We start from the raw sequence: 18,257 nt of genomic DNA on the forward strand, positions 1-18,257 counted from the left end.
TATTACTTAAAATTAAAAATTCAACTAAAAAGTCAATTTTATATAACTTTTATAATATTTAATAATAAAATAATTATTAAAAAAACTTTATTTTAATAATTATATCAATATAATTATTGTATATGATGAATATGACTAAAATAATAATTTTAAACATATTTTAATTTTTAAAAATATATTTTTAAAATTAAAAAAATTGTTTAAAAAAGGCGTTAAAAATTATTTCTTGACCCGTATTCTGACCCTAACCCGACCCGTGACCCGTATGACCCGACCCGTATCTAACCCGACCCGTATTTGACCCGACCCGTATTCTGACCCGACCCGTTTGACAGGTCTAATGTGAGGTCTAAGGTTTGACTCTTAAGTACAGCATCTTTAACATATAGGTTAACTGGCAAATAAGTTGGGCCCTAAATACTGTAATCCTCATATATATTTATTTCCAAAATTCTATGGTGGGCATTTGCCTATCCGAATCCCCTAGATCCGCCCCTGAGTTACCCTGATGGTCTGTTGAACCTTTTCAAATGTTGCCAATGGTGGGTGTTTCTTAATGTGTTCCCTTAATCCAATCAATGAGTATTGCAGCAATAAGTTTGACCTTGAGATTGCAGTTTGACTGAACTGCCTTCTAGAGACATAACTTAATAATTTGCCACACAACAAGTTATATGATCAAAAGTTGGTCTAGAGACATAACTTAATAGTTTGTCATACAACAAGTTATATAATCAAAAGCTGCCCATGGGTTGTGCAAAATACGAGAATCCATTTTTGAAATAATGCCGAAAAATAAAATATTTGTCGTTTTGGGTCGGTTTTGAAAATATTTGTCAAAATGGTGTCTACGTAGGTTCGGGATTTCTAGGCCTGAAACACGCCACTACCAATGGCGTGTTTTGTGAAATAAACACGCCATTAGCAGTGGCGTGTCTTTACAACAATTTTTTTCTTCAACTGACATAACTTTAAAAAAAAAAAAAAAAAAATTATACTAAGACACGCCATAGGGAGTGGCGTGTTTCCACTCCGAAACCCGCCATTCCCAATGGCGTGTTTGTTTTAGTCTATTTTTTAATGAAGTTTCTTTCCCTACTCATTATAAACACGCCATTGGTAGTGGCGTGTTTTAGGTCCAGAAATCCCGAGCCTACGTGGACACCATTTTGACAAATATTTTCAAAACCGACCCAAAACGACAAATATTTTATTTTTGAGCATTATTTCAAAAATGGACTCAAGATACGATAGCTTGCCCATGCAGAGTAACACAGGGACAACAAATACATTTATACATTTATTATGGGTCTACTTAATAAACTGCAACTGTAAGCAATTCTAGTAAATACATCTTACTAGATTTTTCAGGATAGTTCAACTGTTAGACATTACATTAATAATTACTAGTATTTTATGATCAATCTTTTTAAAGCGGGGTTAGTTAAATTGGACCAATGGTACTATTAACTCATAATAAATCCATTACCATTTTGGCAACTACTAAGAAACTACACAAATTCTCATTATAGACGAGAGATATCCACCTATAGTTATAGACGAGCCAAATATCCACTCATTTTAAGCATAAAACAAGCAACAAGTTGCATAGTGAGGCCTAAAAATATCACTACTTTAAGAATATTTGACCCGTCTTTCACTTTAGACAGATATATCCATCTATAGTGAGACTAATTAAAGAAACTACTCCCTCCATCTCAATTTTATTGTCCCCTTTTCCTTATCTTTTCATCTCAAATAATTGTCCCATTTTTAATATAGTAGTAACTAACAATTGGGACTTAAGATGTAATCTAATTGTCCCATTTTTAATATAGTAGTAACTAACAATTGGGACTTAAGATGTAATCTTTATTAGTCAAAGGGTGTTAGTGGTATTTGCCTATTTGGTCATTATTTCTTAAATCTAACCTTGGTTAAAAGGGGGACAATTAAATTGAGATGCAAGGAGTACTTATGCCAAATTATGAATCATCAATCTGATTTTACTTTTTCAACATGAAATGTTTAGCTTCTTTAACAAACTATGAATTTTCAAAATGAGGCTCTCATTTCATATTTTGCCAAGTCGTGAAAATAATATTTTAGAATTTTGATCAATGAATAAAACAGCAGCTTTCCAGTCTGACATTTCTGGCAACCTAATCTACAATAAATAGAGGGTGCAATTTTCTACGCAGATAAATTACAAAGGAATGCTTCCTCATATGGCAATCAATCCCAATCTTCACGAACTGCTGCTTAAAATACTCTCCCATGTAATGCCAATCTCTCCACTGAGACAGACATAAGCCGAAGAAAACTGAGCGTAACACTGAGTCAAATCATTATTTCTCTACAAGAACTGCTGAGCCGTTTCCACCACTTAGACGGAGTTGAGGAACATCACTCTCAAAAAAAGCGCAATGTAGCGCCTTCACGCATTTTTCAGCCTCATGGTCATTTACTATCAAAGATATATTTACCTGCAAGCAAAAGGCAAGGCAGTACAACTTAGTCCAACCCCAATCTCCATTATCCAAAGCACAAATTCTCACCACGATACTTCTCACGTGAATCAACCATATAGAGTTTTTAGTTAGATGGCTCGGTTTCATTATTATATTACAGTTTTCCTAACATGTGCGCAATCAAACATTCAAACCCAATGTATTCAGGCCTTTGTTGCAGCACCTATTTGACACCCTAAGAGGGTAGTAAATATCTACACTCTCGGGGAAGTATCATATACTCGTATGAAGCTCTAGGTCGTCAACAGCCAACACAAAATTGTCGTTTGAATTTGCAATGTCAACCTCAGTCACAAACCATGTAAGGTTTGGGCGAAGAAAAATATTTCAATGGTCATTTCTTCAAGGAGATGGCAAGTGGTTGGTAAAGCCACCTTGCTTTGATGACGTTGTGAGCGTGGAGGCATTATGGAAGGACAGCTTTCTGATGTTGGACTGAAGAGGGTGGTAGTTATGTAACAAGTCTCATAATAAGACACTATCTCAAGCTACTTACTGACTTACAATATGAGGCTAGGCCATTTAACTAAAAAGACTCATCTATCAACCTCATTATATGGGTCAGTCTCATTGTAATCTTATCACAAGACGATCTCGTATTGGCATTTGTGGATAACAACAATACTCCCTCTGTCTCAATGAAATGTTTACATATACTTCATACACAAAGAACAAGGTACAAAGAGAGGAGAATTGCATTTAAAATTATTTAAAGATAAAGTAGAAAGTAAAACATACCCAAAAAAAAGAAAAGTGTAAACTATTGACTGAAACACCCAAAAAAGGAAGTGTAAACTATTGACCAGGACAAAAGAAGTATAATATTAATAAGACCGAAAAAAGGAAGTTCTTTATCTTGTGAATTGTGTGTAACTTCCATAAATAATAGGTACTCAAAAGATGTTCAAAATACCAAGATTTGAGAATTTTATGGAAATGGAATATTCGTGTTTTTTTGTTACCAATTTTGTAGTCAATCCAAATTATTACGAGTATTTGCACTCAAAAAAATCACAAATTCTCATTATAGACGGGAGATATCCGTCTATAGTTATAGACGGGCCAAATATCCACCCACTTTAAGCATAAAACAAGCAACAAGTTGCATGGTGGGGCCCAAAAATGTCACCACTTTAAGGGCTTGCTTGGATTGAGGGTAAAAGGGGGGGAATGAATAGGGGAGTGATATGTAAGGTGCGTTTTCCATATTTGGTATAAGAGTAATTATTCACCTCCCAAATCTATTACCCTCGTGAAGGGGTAATACATTACCCACCCTCCCCCATGGGTAATGATTAAGGGAGTAAAACATCTCACAGTAATCATTACTCATATATACCAAACCTATCTTCAAGGAACTCATTACCCAGATAATCAACTTCCCCGGTAATTATCACCCAACTAAAATTTACCCCCTGATTATTCCATGGATTCCAGGCAAGCCCTAAGCATATTTGACCCGTCTTTCACTTTAGACGGATATATCCGTCTAAAATCTAGCCAATGAATTACAGAGAGGCATTAAAAAAAAAAGTACCTTTGAAGCCCCTTGAGAGATCATCTGAACATTGACATTGTTAGTTCGGAGAACATGAAAGACCTGCAAAGAACACAAATGAATATCATGGAGAAAAAAAGTAAAACACACGAACATTATAAGGTAGTGATGCAGAAGCGCAAATTCAATTTAGTTGACTGTGACCTTTTCAAGAATTAAAGAAGAATACTGGACATTCCCAATGAGGGAGATAATTGATCTGTTCTGCAGTAAGTTGACAACTGCAATCTTTTCTAGCTCTTCTACCACACGATCAAGCTCCTGGCATAGAAACACATACATTTAGGCCCCAATCTCATATCAACTTAGGAAAGTGATTTGACAAACAAATGAATATTGCATTGAAAAGCCCTTTCTCCATAGTATAACTCAGCACAATTGAATAATAAACTTAGAAAGCTTCATACTCTTGCCTGTTGAATCAATTCTCGGCTCCAAAGCTTTGATGGATCTAAGGTGAGTGATATACTGACTTCACTCGTAGCAACAACATCAACTGAGATCCCTAAATCTTTTAAAATTGAAAACACCTGCAGAGATTACACATAAAATATAGTTATACATAAAGGCAGCCAACAGGGGATTAAAAAAATGACCAAGAGGATACAAGGAGTTGGTTTTCTGACCTTTGCAAGGAAGCCAAACTGACCAAGCATGCGAGTACTAGCAATATCCAGCATGGTAACATTACGCTTTAACACTATACTAGTCAATAAAACCTGTTATTTGAATAGAAGTATATTGTCAGTGACGATAATGCCAGAAATCAGCTATCCAGAACCAATCCAATGCAAACCTCACTCATATCTCGTGTCCTGTTAATGAGTGTCCCAGGAGCTTTGGGGTTGTAAGAATTTTTCACTCTGACAGGAATATCCCCCTCCCTAGCAGGCCTCATGGATTGAGGATGCAAAACCTGCACATAACGCACTGTTTAATCAAACACCAATAACCTTCAGAGCGTTTGCCTATGGTATCTACAAAAAACTCAGAAAACAAAATAAACGCAACAAAAAGGGCATCCAAGGCTTCTTTTGTTTTTCTTGATGTTGAAATGAAATACATTTAATGAAGTTTCTCACTACAAATGAAGAGTGGCAATACTAACTATCCTCTATGAAGGATTTAAGGAAAGGAAAGCAACAGTGAGATCCCATCAAATGCTAACCTGCGCCCCAAAATAAGCAAGTTCAGCAGCCTCATCAAAAGTCAGGAAGGGTACAGGTTTAGCTTGAGAACATATTGTCGGATCACCGGTCAAGACTCCATCCACATCTTTCCATACCTGAAAGTTCAACATATTGTGATTGTTTGAGTACAGAAAAGAACAAGCTTGCGCAGAAAATATCACAAATAACTTTCACAATAATCAACACAGCACTCAAATATTAATGCATGAACACTATAATCAACCTGTATCTCCCGTAATCCCAGTGCTTTTCCAAGGGTTGTAGCTGTTAAATCGCTGCCGCCCCTACCCAGTGTTGTGATAGCACAGGACTTGCAACCCTATATAGTTAAAAAATAGTGAATAAATCAAATACAATCTCACAGTCAGAGAATCTGTGACTGAAAAGGTAAAACATTGGAAACGAAAATTGGCATACCTTCCCAAGGAAACCTGTGACTATGGGAATTGCAGGATCAGCCTCCCAATCATCACGTAGTCTCTTGGATAAAGCTGGATATGTTGCTTCTAAAATATCCGCATTGGTGAACTCATCCGTTGTAATAAAGCCAATATCAAATGCATCATACTGCAAAGCTCTAATCAGTAACAGCTGATGAACCCAAGGACACAACAAGCCATCGAAAGAAGTGCTTGCAGGAAGTATTAAATTATAATTTACAAATTTATTTATTCCTATATTAGTTAAAGCGTAAGCCTGAAAATGAAAGATGCTGGACTTGTTATTTATCCAGAAAAAGGCATAGAGATCAAAGTTAAATACGAAATATTTTTTGCCGTTTTACTGTTTACGTCTGCTCATCAATGTTGTTATTTTCATTTTCAAATGCAAGTCATACTTGCACCGGAAGTTTGATATTAACTATTTTCATTTTCTAGCTTCTTAGATTCAAGTAGATGATCTCTTACTAATACATGTCCACAAAGCTGGAATTCTTGCCACACGATAAAGTAAAGTTATACATTAGGTTCAGCATCAAAGAAGCAGGCTACACCGCTACAACACAAAAGCACGTGTCTGACTGTATAGTTACAAAGTCAAATATTAGGTAAATATATTCCAGATGAACAATAGTTTAAATTTTGGTCTAAAATGAAGTGTAGAAGTGTCGTGCCATATCGGACACAATGCATATCGGATACGCGATACGGCAGCTAAGTGAAGTATTGGAGTAAGCTAGCATTCAGAAAATTGGCTAAAAACATGGAGAAAAGTCAGTACTTTCTTAATCAAATATGAGCACAGTACACGGGTATGAAACTGGCACCAACTTTATATGTACATAAGTACATTCAATGGGTAGTTTACAACAAGCAATTACTTTCATTTATAACACAAATGAACTTCATATATCACATTTAGGGTGTTTGGTTCAAAAGGTCGGAATGTGATTCCATGAGGGAATGGATTTAGAACCCCATACATATTAATTCTTGTTTGGTTGACTCTATAATTGTATGAAGGGGGAATGGAGTTTGAAACTAGAGGGAGAAGGTGGGAATGGGATTCCTAGTGGTTGAGGTGGAATTAAAATCCACTAGGTTTCTAACTCCAATCCAAAATGCCCCAACCAAACACTAGAATTAGTCAAATCCATTCCATTCCACTCCAACTCCCCCTTAATACCTTGAAAGAAGATGATTTGGGTTTGGTTAGAAACAGTAGAATGAGCTGGAAGAAATGGACCTTCCTAATGCAACCACAGAGAAAATAACCGACGGATTGAGTAGATCCATATGAATATATGATATTTGAAATTTTGACTGAGCATATAGAAGAGTTGGCACTTGAGTGTAAAATTGTGACACTAAAATTGGTAAAGGATACAAAATGAAGAATAGAAAGCAAAGAACCTACTTGACGGGCTTTAACGCCACGAGAGTTCAAATAGGCTGCAAAAATGCGGGTAGACATACACTCCCCAAAAGAAACAAGATAGTCCGTAGTGCGAGGAGTAAGCTCTTTCGTCCTCCCAATGGCCTTGAGAAGCTCCTCTAATTCTTCTAGATGAGCTGCCATAATTAAAGACGAACATAATTTTCATTAGCATTCATCAGGCGTTGAGAATTATTGTTGTTGTTGTTTTTTTTTTTTTTTTTCTGTATAATGATTTGTGTGTCATCACCTCTACTCTTGATTTCCGCATTTAGTTTATTGCCATTCGAGTAGACCTTTCCATTTTATTTTATTTTTAAATAAAATTCTCACATCGTTTAATAAGGTAGTTGAGTTTTGGTGTGATACTTATGTATCCGTCTCAGTCATATTGTAAGTGGCCTGGGGAGGGAAAGAAATTACAGGAGATAACGGAAGGCGGAATATCAAGCTCAGAAACAGTCCTGAGATGGAGATCCTTGATAAGAGTAAGCTCGGGAATATCTGAAGCCTTAGATCCTCCACAACCGACAGCCTTTTCTCCGGCCTACACACTCCATTTTCACACAATCAACAACAACCCAACAATTCTCTCCCTTCTAAATTTGGTAACGAAAAAGAGTGAACATGCAATTATTTAGATAAATAAATAAAAGTGAAAAAGAGGTAGGAGTACATACATTGAGGAGATTATTGGTGGTTTTACCCATAGCAGAAAGCACAATGAGAGGATTTTCGTCAGGAAAACTAAGTATTAAATCAGCAATTTCTCGCATTCTATGTGCGGACGCAACGGATGAGCCTCCAAATTTCATGACAATAGTGAAATCATTTTCATCTGTTTTATCCTCTGTAAACTCAACAATGGCGGAAGATTCCTTCTTCTCCTGGACACCCACGCATGTGACTCTCGAATGACGGCAGTATAGAGACGCTGGGCGAATAGTGATAGTACTGGAGATAGTAGCGTTAATGGGGGAAAATGATTGAAGAGGACGATGTGATGAGAAGATGAATTTGGGAGCTTGCAAATGCATGATGGAGGAAGACGCCATTGTTGATCAAGGTATGTGTATATGTATATGTAATTGGAGTGAAATCGACGAATAAATTAAATAAGTGGCGGCGGCGGTGGTGGCGGCGGAAGGAAAAGAAATGGTAAGACGTGAGGAAGGAGAAAGGGAGGCCTACTGAAATGTGAGGGGGTTCGGAGGATACAATTATACAAATGCCAGGCAGGCTGCTCCTCTACACTCTCAGCTTCAGGTAGAGCTGGACTGTTGCACGAGTCAGCCCGGCCCGCACTGGCCCGGCCCGCTATCCCGGGCCCATTTTTTGCCAGCCCGCCAGAACCGGCTCCCAGCCCGCACAGCCCGTATATAGTCACGGGCCGGTCCCGGGTTGTGTGATTTATAGCCCGGCCCGCCCCCCAGCCCGCACCAACCCGCCTGGCCCGCACTAGCCCGCCTGGCCCGCACCAACCCGTGACCCATCAAGCTCACTTGTGTACTTTTTTTTTTTTTTATTACATTTGAATTCAAATTATTTTGTATTTTCCCCCCTAATTAGCATTTGAATTCAAATTATTTTGTATTTTCCCACCTAATTAGTTCTATAAATACTCACTTCATTCAAGCTAAATATTCACACAATTTTCTCCAATCTACTATCTACTTCTCTACTAATCTCTATTCTCTAGTAATCAATTAATCATCTTCTTAATCTTCTATTATCAAGTTATTTCAAGCTAATTTCAATTAATTCTATCATAATGTCTAATAGTATCAACCTTAATGTACCCGAAGAAATCGATGAAGAGGAGATGGAAAGAATGTTTGGTGATGGTAAAACATTTTTACTATTAATTATTAATTATTTTATCATTTCATGTTGTTATTAATTACTTTGATTATATTATTAATGAAAATTATAATCAAAGTAATTATACTTTATCTCTAATTCTCTAATCTTAATTTCTTTATATTTATATTGTAATTAATTTTCATTTATTAATTTACTTGATTATATTACTAATTAGTTTTGTTTTTTATGTTTATTAGTTGGTGACCTTCCAAATACTTCCTCTTCTACAACTTCCACCTCTTACACTATAAGCGAATATTTAAGTTTTGACCATCAATCCGGTGGGGGGCAACAACCCGACATTCTAACATGGTGGAACAATCACTCAGCCCAATTTCCCGTTTTATCCAAACTTGTTAGGGATGTACTAGTAGTACCCGCTTCTACCATTGCGTCCGAGTCTGCTTTTAGTGCAGGTAGAAGGGTTCTAGATGAAAAAAGATCAAGCTTGGATCCAAAAACCGTCAAAATGTGTGTGTGCAAAAAAGATTGGGATCAAGCGGAAAAAAGACGTCAAGGAGAAAATGATGACAATGATTATAGTGATACGGATGATTTATTGACAACCGATGCTTCTTCCGTTGCCGAAAGTCCCGACAACACCGACGAAGATTTTTGATCACCGCCCAACGGCCAACACCACCAATCCGCCATAAAGGTAAGTAAGGTAAGTAAGGTAAGTGAAGAACTACGTGGGCTTTGATTCTTTCGAGATACGTAGGCATCCTAATTAACGTAATTTGGAAAATAATATCAAATAATTAAAAATATTTGATATCGTTTTATAGAATTACATTAATTTTGATCAAGCCCTTCTTTTTTTTTTCTTTCTTTCCCCCTAAATTTAACTTAAACAAAATAATACCGCTAATTTACAAATTTATAACTAATACGACAAATTTACAAACTAAGTCCACAAAGGGAAATTTTTTTTTATAAAAAAAAAAAAAAAAAAAAAAAAAAAAAAAAAATACACGTGTCAGCCCGTGAGCCCGGTCTCAACTACGGGCCGGTTCAGGGCCAGCAAAATACAGCCCGGCCCGCCTCCAACCCGCACCCCTACAACCCGTGGTGTGGGCTCGGGCTATCCCCCCACCAGCCCGGCCCGCCTCCAGCCCGGCCCGGCCCGTGCGAGCAAGACACTGATCCGGCTCTAGCGGGTAGGGTTTTCTTTTTTTTTTTTTTTTTTTTTTTTTTTTTTTTTTTTTTCTTTAAAGCCAAACCCCCATTCCTTGTAAGAACTAGGACCCCCTAAACTAGGGTCATATTTTACTGTGTTTATTGGTTGGGCTAACATTCACGGGACATTTTAATTTTATTGTATGCTTGACGAGATTAAGAGAGAAGATTGTTTTCACGGTGGATCATGTATTTATTCTTACTTAACGTAATATACATGTATTTTTGTCGGGAATAGGCTCAAATGGGTCTTATTTACGCGACATATTTTTGGGTTTTATTAACTAACAAATGTTGCAAATTACAATATTGCGTGGTTTTTTATCACTTTATTTTATGAATGTAGTTGTTTTGGTTGTTGCATGACACTATCTCAACAAATTAATCAACAATCAAACACAACTATCAAGTCAGCGGACTTCTAAACAAAATATGTGTGGATAACGCGTGAAAAACTTTAATTCATATAACCGGTTACTTTGGTTCTGACTTATATGTTATTCGCCTACATAAATTCACATTTTAAATCAAAAGAATCAGACAAAAAAAAATCAAAACGCCATAAACACATGGAGCTTATGATCGCCTAAGGAGATTGTAACTAAGGTGTTCCGGAAGCGTAGGAGTTTAACTCGGTTTTTAAGGAGAAAACTAGTTTTGTGACCCGTGAAATTCACGGACTTACGTTGACATATCTTAGTTCATTAATATTGATGTAAAATTGGACGATTTGAGGAGGATGTGCATCACTTGTTTGTTTGCAAAGACATGGCCTAACGGTTAAGAACATATTCACATGTAGGAGTTTGAATGCCAACAATTGGTCTCCCTTGTGACGGGTTACCATTTGTGACGGATATTTTGTGAGATAAAATGGTAACAAAATGGGTTAGTGGAGAAAGGGGACCACATGAATAGTGTTGCAGAGAGAGAAAAAGTGGGTACATTGTGAGGTAAAATGGTATCCGTCTTCAGCTTGTGACGGATATGTCATGTCTTCAATGAGAATTTGTGGAATGCCAATTGCCGGTTAAAATTGGAGTTAGGTCGTTAAAAACCATGATAATCTATTTATCACTCTTATTATATATTCTATTTGGGCCACATATCATCCTAAAAAAAGAAAATAGGGTTTTAAATTTGGGCCACATATCATCCTAAAAAACGGAAATAGGGAAAAAAACCCCAAATTATCGAATAGAGAAATAGGGAAGAAAATTTAAAATAGGAAGAAGTTTTAAACTATCTCAAAATTATTATTTCAAACGTGGTAATAGTTAATATTCATCAATACCAAGGCAAATTCTCATGTTAATCGTTTTACATAAGTCTTATTGTAAAATCAAGGGATAATTTATCTTAGTAACCTGTAATACCCCGTATTTTTATATAATAAATTAATCGGATATTATTGAATTAAACGTACATTATTGAATCAAACGGATATTATTGAATTAAACGGATATTATTAAACGGATATTATTATATATTAATTATTATACATTTTATATTACTAATTAAGTCGGGTAAATTATTGAGTCGATAATTACGTAAATTATTTTAATTAACCGCGTTGTATCGATATAAGTTAATTGTGACGGGTTTATATGGAATTCGAATGTGAGTCTAACCTTTCTCGACCTATCATATTTTGACTACACATCGCACCTACCTACTTTTATTAAAATATATCTTTATTATTATATATTATTATTATTATTCTAATATTATTATTAATCATTACTACAACTTTCTTCTCCTTCCTTTATTCATTTTTCCAGCACAACTCGCATGCTCACTCCCTCCTTTTTCTTTCTTTATTATTCTTTACAAAAGCTACCCATGTTCCTACTCCTTTCTTCACCAACTCCAATCATCATAAACACCCACCCATGTTCCTACGCCTTTTATAAACCGTCCATACCCTTTGATCATCTCCAACTTCGATCTTCACGCAAAACGAGAGAGGGAGAGTGTGAGCTGGTGAATTACGGTGCAGCAAGGACGAGCAGGGGACTAGTGTCGACTACCTAGGTTGGCCGTGGTGGCCGTTGTGGTGGCAGAAAAATGGTAAGAACAACCAACTTTTCCTCTGTTTTTCTCCTTTTCTGTCGGGTTTTGCGGGTGGTTTGGTGTCTTATAGAGGGGTTAATGGTGGTTGGTGTCTGGGTATAGGTAAAGAGTGGTAAGTGACGAAGGTATTGGTGGTGGTTATGGTGGTAATAGGTGGTGGATATGGCGGCAGAGGGTGTTGTCGACATGGGTAGCTGAAACGGGTTTTTATATGGTTTCAGGGGAGTTTGAGAGGGTTAGGTTGGGGTGGCACCACTGTGGACTCGGGGGAGGTCGAAACAGTGATGCCACGGTGGCTGGGTTCGTGGGCTGACGGCGACCAAGGGCGTGGTGGTTGGCAGGGGTAAGGTTGTTGGTTGCGGTGGAGGGAAAAAGGAAAACAGGGGGTGTTGGTGAGCCGTGGTGATGAACCAGACCAAGCGACGGTGCCGGTTTGACTCGCCGGCGTGAGTCGAGCCTGGTGGGGGTGGCCGTAGGTGGCTGGGTCGAGTTGGGGGACAGGCGCGGTGGCAGTCGTGGTGGTGTAGGTGGCGCGTGAAGGGTGTAGGTGAGTGTGAAGGCACGTGGGTTTGTTTAAAGTCGGGTTCGAATCGTTTTCGCATTATTTAATTTATCGTATGCATAATTAATTAATTTAATTACGAGTCATTTAAATAATTAAAGACGGGTTTGAGTCGGGATCGTTGAATTGTTCAAATGGTTGATTCGGGTACTTAATATAATTCGTTAAACCTCCAATTATCGTTTTGATCTAAGTTCTGAGCTATTTAAAATAAAATAATAATTAATAATAAGTAATTAATTAAAGACGGATTTTTGAGACGGGTTTGTTAAAAGGAAAAATTACTATATCGGGAAAGTTTCCATTTTAAGAAATTCTACTGTCATAACTTTCTATTTTGGGAAGTTGGGTCAAATATTAATTGGGTTATTTTAGTTAACAGTTGGGCATAGGTTGGTGTCGGGATTATATTTCGGGAAAGCTTCTATTTTGGGAAATTACTATATTTAGTAGTTAGTAATTATAATTATTATAATTGTTTTAGGTGACGGATTAGTGAAGGATCGATAATCAGATTCGTTGCTTTATTTCTGGACTTCTTAACTGCTTAATTGGATTTGCTGGCACTATGAGGTAGGGAAATACACTTGTCCTATTATCGTTGCTGTTGAATTGTGTTGACTGGATTCGTGGTTGTTGATTTACGTTATCATTTATATTCGGAAAGGTGATTGACTGATTTGATCGTATTGAGTATGATATCACAACATCGGGTAACTGGCATGATTTTTATGATTCATCAGTTCATTGATTTATATATATATTGTGTTGCATCAATTTCTTTTGAGCATTCATATGCATTGGAGTTGGAGGATGGTGTGGTGGTGATGAGATCGTGATACGATGTGATGTTGTGATAAGGCCTGGGCGGGTTCTGCAGACCGCCTGGATAACCTCATTTGTTGAGTGGTATATCGACGACGGTCGATTGATAGTCCGCCGGGATCGGTATGGTGGGCGTTCCGGTTTGGTGTGTGATTGAGTTGTGATGGAGATGGAGGTGGCGGAGTATCATGCATATCATATTTATTGTCTTATTGTTTTCCCTACTCAACCTCGCGGTTGACCCTGTGTATTCGTGAACACCTGTGATGAACCGTTTTATGGGGAGCAGACTTGACAGGTTTAAGAGATAGGACGGGAGCTTGATGGGCGTGAGACACTGGATCAGACGACCTAGTAACTAGATCATCATCTAGAAGACTTCACTTTTATTACGTCAGTTCTTGTAATTTAATTTGAAAAGAGAATTTGTAATAATTAAGTTAAAATTTTATATAAATTGCCTTGGAGTTTAATTTGTTATTCACTACCTCGGGAAACCGAGATGGTAACAGTCCGTTTTATGAGGGAATGTCTTGACGAGGACTTCTTTTATAAACCGGGGTGTTACAAAGTGGTATCAGAGCGAACGATCCTCAGGCCTGAACCAATGAGCCCAATGAACATAGGATGTGTCTAAATAAAATGAACACCGGGATAGAACTGTTAGGAGCACACTAAGGTAAGGTATGAGTTAGGGGCCCCCTCACACCGAACCAGTGGCCCTCTCAGTTTGACTCGGAAAACCCTGAGGGTATATGAGAGAAAGGGTAGAAAGTTGCTTGAGGTTGAACAGAAATTCATTGCCTAAGTGTTGACTGATTGATACATTGATTATTGCAGGATAACGCTACGGTAAGTAATTTGTATGAATGATGTGTTGATAGTACTACTATATCTAGTAATATGAGGTTATGTGATCCCAAAGCCATGCTAGTGTAGTCTTCTGATAGTAATTGGAAACACTATTGAATTGCACATTTATAGCCATAGCAATCGTGATTAGATATACGGAATAGATCGAGATGCGAAGGGATTCTACGGGATAGATGATTACGTAAGTACAGTGTGAGATTTAAGTTAGGATGAATTAGTATCGATAGTATAGTTATAAGAATTGGAACATAGAAAATGAATAACTTAGTGATAAAATTCGTTCTGGTTGGTGTTACCCTTTAATTGACCTTACTACCATTTCTTTTCTGTTTATTGCCTATCGACGAAAAATTTATGAGAAATAGCCCCGAGAGTTAGTGTTCATTTGACGTCGGTTTCATGCATATATGATATACGGATTAGGATAAATAAATACTTTAGTGAGCTGTGGTTAGGTAGTTCCTGTGCAGTAATGTTCGACCAACGATTTTATAAAAATCCTCATTTAAATTGTATTAATAATTTTCACATAATTCCAACTCCATCGATCATAAAATTCACATATGTTTTCAAATTAATAATCCACGAAAAATCTTGATGTTTCAATATTAAATAATAAATTTTGCAAACGAACCCAAGTTTTTGAACCAATAGCTGTCACATGTTTGTTGGACCAACTGAGTTGTAAAATTCTTTAAAAAAATGGAATTCTTGTGCTTTAACCCTAATTCTATTTCCCTGTGTTTTGAACTCACCGTGTTTTATAAAAGTAATATGAAACAAGTTTTAATCGAACAATTATTTATTCGTGATTTTTGGAAGTTACAACGTGAATCAAAACATTTAAAATGTGCGTCTATGTCGAATTTGCATACGATTGTTTGATTAATTCATGAGTCTTAGTAATGTGAATTTATAATGTTTTATATGACGGTAGTAGCACGCATGTTCAGTAGTTATGTATCTTAACAAGTGATAAAATTAAAACTTAGTTGATAACATTGTGGCATAATAGTATGAGTAAAATTTAATAAGCTTAAATTGATTTCTAATCAAGGGTGAAATATGTTATACGAGTCCAGTTGTTTGCATATTTTATATACATTTGGCATGTTGTATTATTTTATATCATATTTGCATAGTGGACGGATATATATGAATAATAAACTATATTGTCATACCTCGGTAAAGTTGATGGCGTTAAAAGTAATTTGATTGTTCTAATATACTCGCATGAAAATTTTAATATTTATGTTTAAAAGTTTACACATGGATGGTAGTAATGATTGTGTCTAAATGTTCACACGAGTAGGATGTCATCTGAGTTCTAAATGCCTTTTATGAGAGTTGGTGTGCCTATAGTATATTTATTACTTACATTGCATTAATCTATTTTAATTGAACCTAAACCTATGACACGATAATAAACAGTGAGTTATTTCTTATTGAATATGTTCGTTATTATATTGACATAAAATGCTAAAGTGATTTTTTTTTTTTTTTTTTTTTTTTATAATTGTTTAACACGACATTTGACATATCTATATTCTCGAGTCGTTACTATCAATTATATTTTTATAAAAAGTGTTTATGATAATTATATTGGCAATTATAATGGATAACCCTTTTGATGATTCACATGGTATGCATTGGTTTATATGATAGTCGTTATAATTGAGTCGTGAATATAACTGAGTAAAGAAGTGCAATTAAAATCCTGATGATTGAGGTAATAGTCGTGCATTAATAAAGATAGGACTGAAATGAATAAAATGAACGTGTAAATTACGATATATGAGGATTAAAAATATTTCTAAACTGATAAGTACTGCGAAACTGATTGTCTTTGGTAACGATTAGTTAAATTAAGCGAGAGTTAAGAATATTTAAACCTCCTTCAGTTGTTAGCAGTAGTTTGAGAGCTTTAGTTATAATAAGGAAGGTTACGAGGACGTAACCATGTTTTTAGTTGGGGAGGATTGTAAAATCTTGATGCTTAATTTGCACTCGTTTGTAGATTGTAGTTTTGACCAAGTTGATGTTTCGTTGTGAGGGTACCTATACAAAGGAGTTCTATATGATTTGTTCCTACTTCTGTTAGTTGGTTGATGTGCAAAAGGAGAGTGTGATTAAACTACTGGTATTGAGTTTGAATTATGGGGCCTTTGTGCCGAGTTACGTTTGCGGTCCAGTGCGACCATGGTTATCGAGTTACTTGAGTTTGAGATCGGAATTGAGATGGAAAGATGATGGTGTTCTCATATAATTATATAGTGTTATACAATTGTGTTCGCAGGTAGTATTCGTTGTAGTTAATTGGATTAAGAAAATGATGAGTTAAACTTCGGGACGAAGTTTATTTTTAGGAGGGCAGAATGTAACATTCCGTATTTGTTACGTTTAATTGACGAGTCAAAAGTGTGTTAACCGTGTTAAAATTTCGTGACATCCGTAAGTACAATATACAATACCTTTCTGTTGTTGAGTATGGGAGCGAACTTCGGGACGAAGTTCATTTTAAGGGGGGAAGACTGTAATACCCCGTATTTTTATATAATAAATTAATCGGATATTATTGAATTAAACGTACATTATTGAATCAAACGGATATTATTGAATTAAACGGATATTATTAAACGGATATTATTATATATTAATTATTATACATTTTATATTACTAATTAAGTCGGGTAAATTATTGAGTCGATAATTACGTAAATTATTTTAATTAACCGCGTTGTATCGATATAAGTTAATTGTGACGGGTTTATATGGAATTCGAATGTGAGTCTAACCTTTCTCGACCTATCATATTTTGACTACACATCGCACCTACCTACTTTTATTAAAATATATCTTTATTATTATATATTATTATTATTATTCTAATATTATTATTAATCATTACTACAACTTTCTTCTCCTTCCTTTATTCATTTTTCCAGCACAACTCGCATGCTCACTCCCTCCTTTTTCTTTCTTTATTATTCTTTACAAAAGCTACCCATGTTCCTACTCCTTTCTTCACCAACTCCAATCATCATAAACACCCACCCATGTTCCTACGCCTTTTATAAACCGTCCATACCCTTTGATCATCTCCAACTTCGATCTTCACGCAAAACGAGAGAGGGAGAGTGTGAGCTGGTGAATTACGGTGCAGCAAGGACGAGCAGGGGACTAGTGTCGACTACCTAGGTTGGCCGTGGTGGCCGTTGTGGTGGCAGAAAAATGGTAAGAACAACCAACTTTTCCTCTGTTTTTCTCCTTTTCTGTCGGGTTTTGCGGGTGGTTTGGTGTCTTATAGAGGGGTTAATGGTGGTTGGTGTCTGGGTATAGGTAAAGAGTGGTAAGTGACGAAGGTATTGGTGGTGGTTATGGTGGTAATAGGTGGTGGATATGGCGGCAGAGGGTGTTGTCGACATGGGTAGCTGAAACGGGTTTTTATATGGTTTCAGGGGAGTTTGAGAGGGTTAGGTTGGGGTGGCACCACTGTGGACTCGGGGGAGGTCGAAACGGTGATGCCACGGTGGCTGGGTTCGTGGGTCGACGGCGACCAAGGGCGTGGTGGTTGGCGGGGTAAGGTTGTTGGTTGCGGTGGAGGAAAAAGGAAAACAGGGGGTGTTGGTGAGTCGTGGTGATGAACTGCACAAGCGACGGTGCCGGTTTGACTCGCCGGCGTGAGTCGAGCCTGGTGGGGGTGGCCGAGGTGAGGGGTGGGTCGAGTT

At 36.8% G+C, this 18,257-nt stretch overlaps 1 protein-coding gene and 1 long non-coding RNA gene across 3 annotated transcripts; one reads left to right on the forward strand and one right to left on the reverse strand.

Moving 5' to 3' along the window:
- Positions 1 to 2,050: 2,050 nt before the first annotated feature.
- Positions 2,051 to 8,422, reverse strand: LOC141623517 (aspartokinase 1, chloroplastic-like). Of its 2 annotated transcripts, none has more exons than XM_074439623.1 (12): positions 7,835 to 8,422; positions 7,578 to 7,701; positions 7,137 to 7,291; positions 5,697 to 5,846; positions 5,503 to 5,598; positions 5,258 to 5,374; positions 4,886 to 5,005; positions 4,716 to 4,808; positions 4,497 to 4,619; positions 4,234 to 4,350; positions 4,069 to 4,131; positions 2,051 to 2,486 (listed from the first exon to the last, which is right to left on the reverse strand). In XM_074439623.1, the coding sequence occupies exons 1-12, from the start codon at positions 8,207 to 8,209 to the stop codon at positions 2,349 to 2,351; spliced, it is 1,671 nt and encodes a 556-aa protein (XP_074295724.1). In that variant the 5' UTR covers positions 8,210 to 8,422; the 3' UTR covers positions 2,051 to 2,348. The 2 variants fall into 2 exon arrangements, with proteins under 2 accessions (XP_074295724.1, XP_074295725.1); XM_074439624.1 differs by having other exon boundaries at positions 4,503 to 4,619; positions 7,835 to 8,404.
- A 3,542-nt stretch (positions 8,423 to 11,964) lies between these two features.
- LOC141621530 (uncharacterized) lies at positions 11,965 to 14,436 on the forward strand. The gene is made up of 3 exons (XR_012532418.1): positions 11,965 to 12,266; positions 13,316 to 13,404; positions 13,946 to 14,436. It is a non-coding gene; the product is annotated as an uncharacterized LOC141621530 (long non-coding RNA).
- The last annotated feature ends 3,821 nt before the right edge of the window (positions 14,437 to 18,257 follow it).

The sequence above is a fragment of the Silene latifolia genome, chromosome X (assembly GCF_048544455.1).
Source record: "Silene latifolia isolate original U9 population chromosome X, ASM4854445v1, whole genome shotgun sequence".
Taxonomy (NCBI): Eukaryota; Viridiplantae; Streptophyta; class Magnoliopsida; order Caryophyllales; family Caryophyllaceae; genus Silene; species Silene latifolia.

Coding starts and splice junctions, on each gene's coding strand:
- LOC141623517 (XM_074439623.1), bottom strand. CDS start 8,209: ATGGCGTCTTCCTCCATCATGCATTTGCAAGCTCCCAAATTCATCTTC. Junction 4,620..4,715: donor AGTTTGGCTTCCTTGCAAAG/GTCAGAAAACCA, acceptor TAATCTCTGCAG/GTGTTTTCAATTTTAAAAGA. Junction 4,351..4,496: donor AATTGATTCAACAGGCAAGA/GTATGAAGCTTT, acceptor TTTCTATGCCAG/GAGCTTGATCGTGTGGTAGA.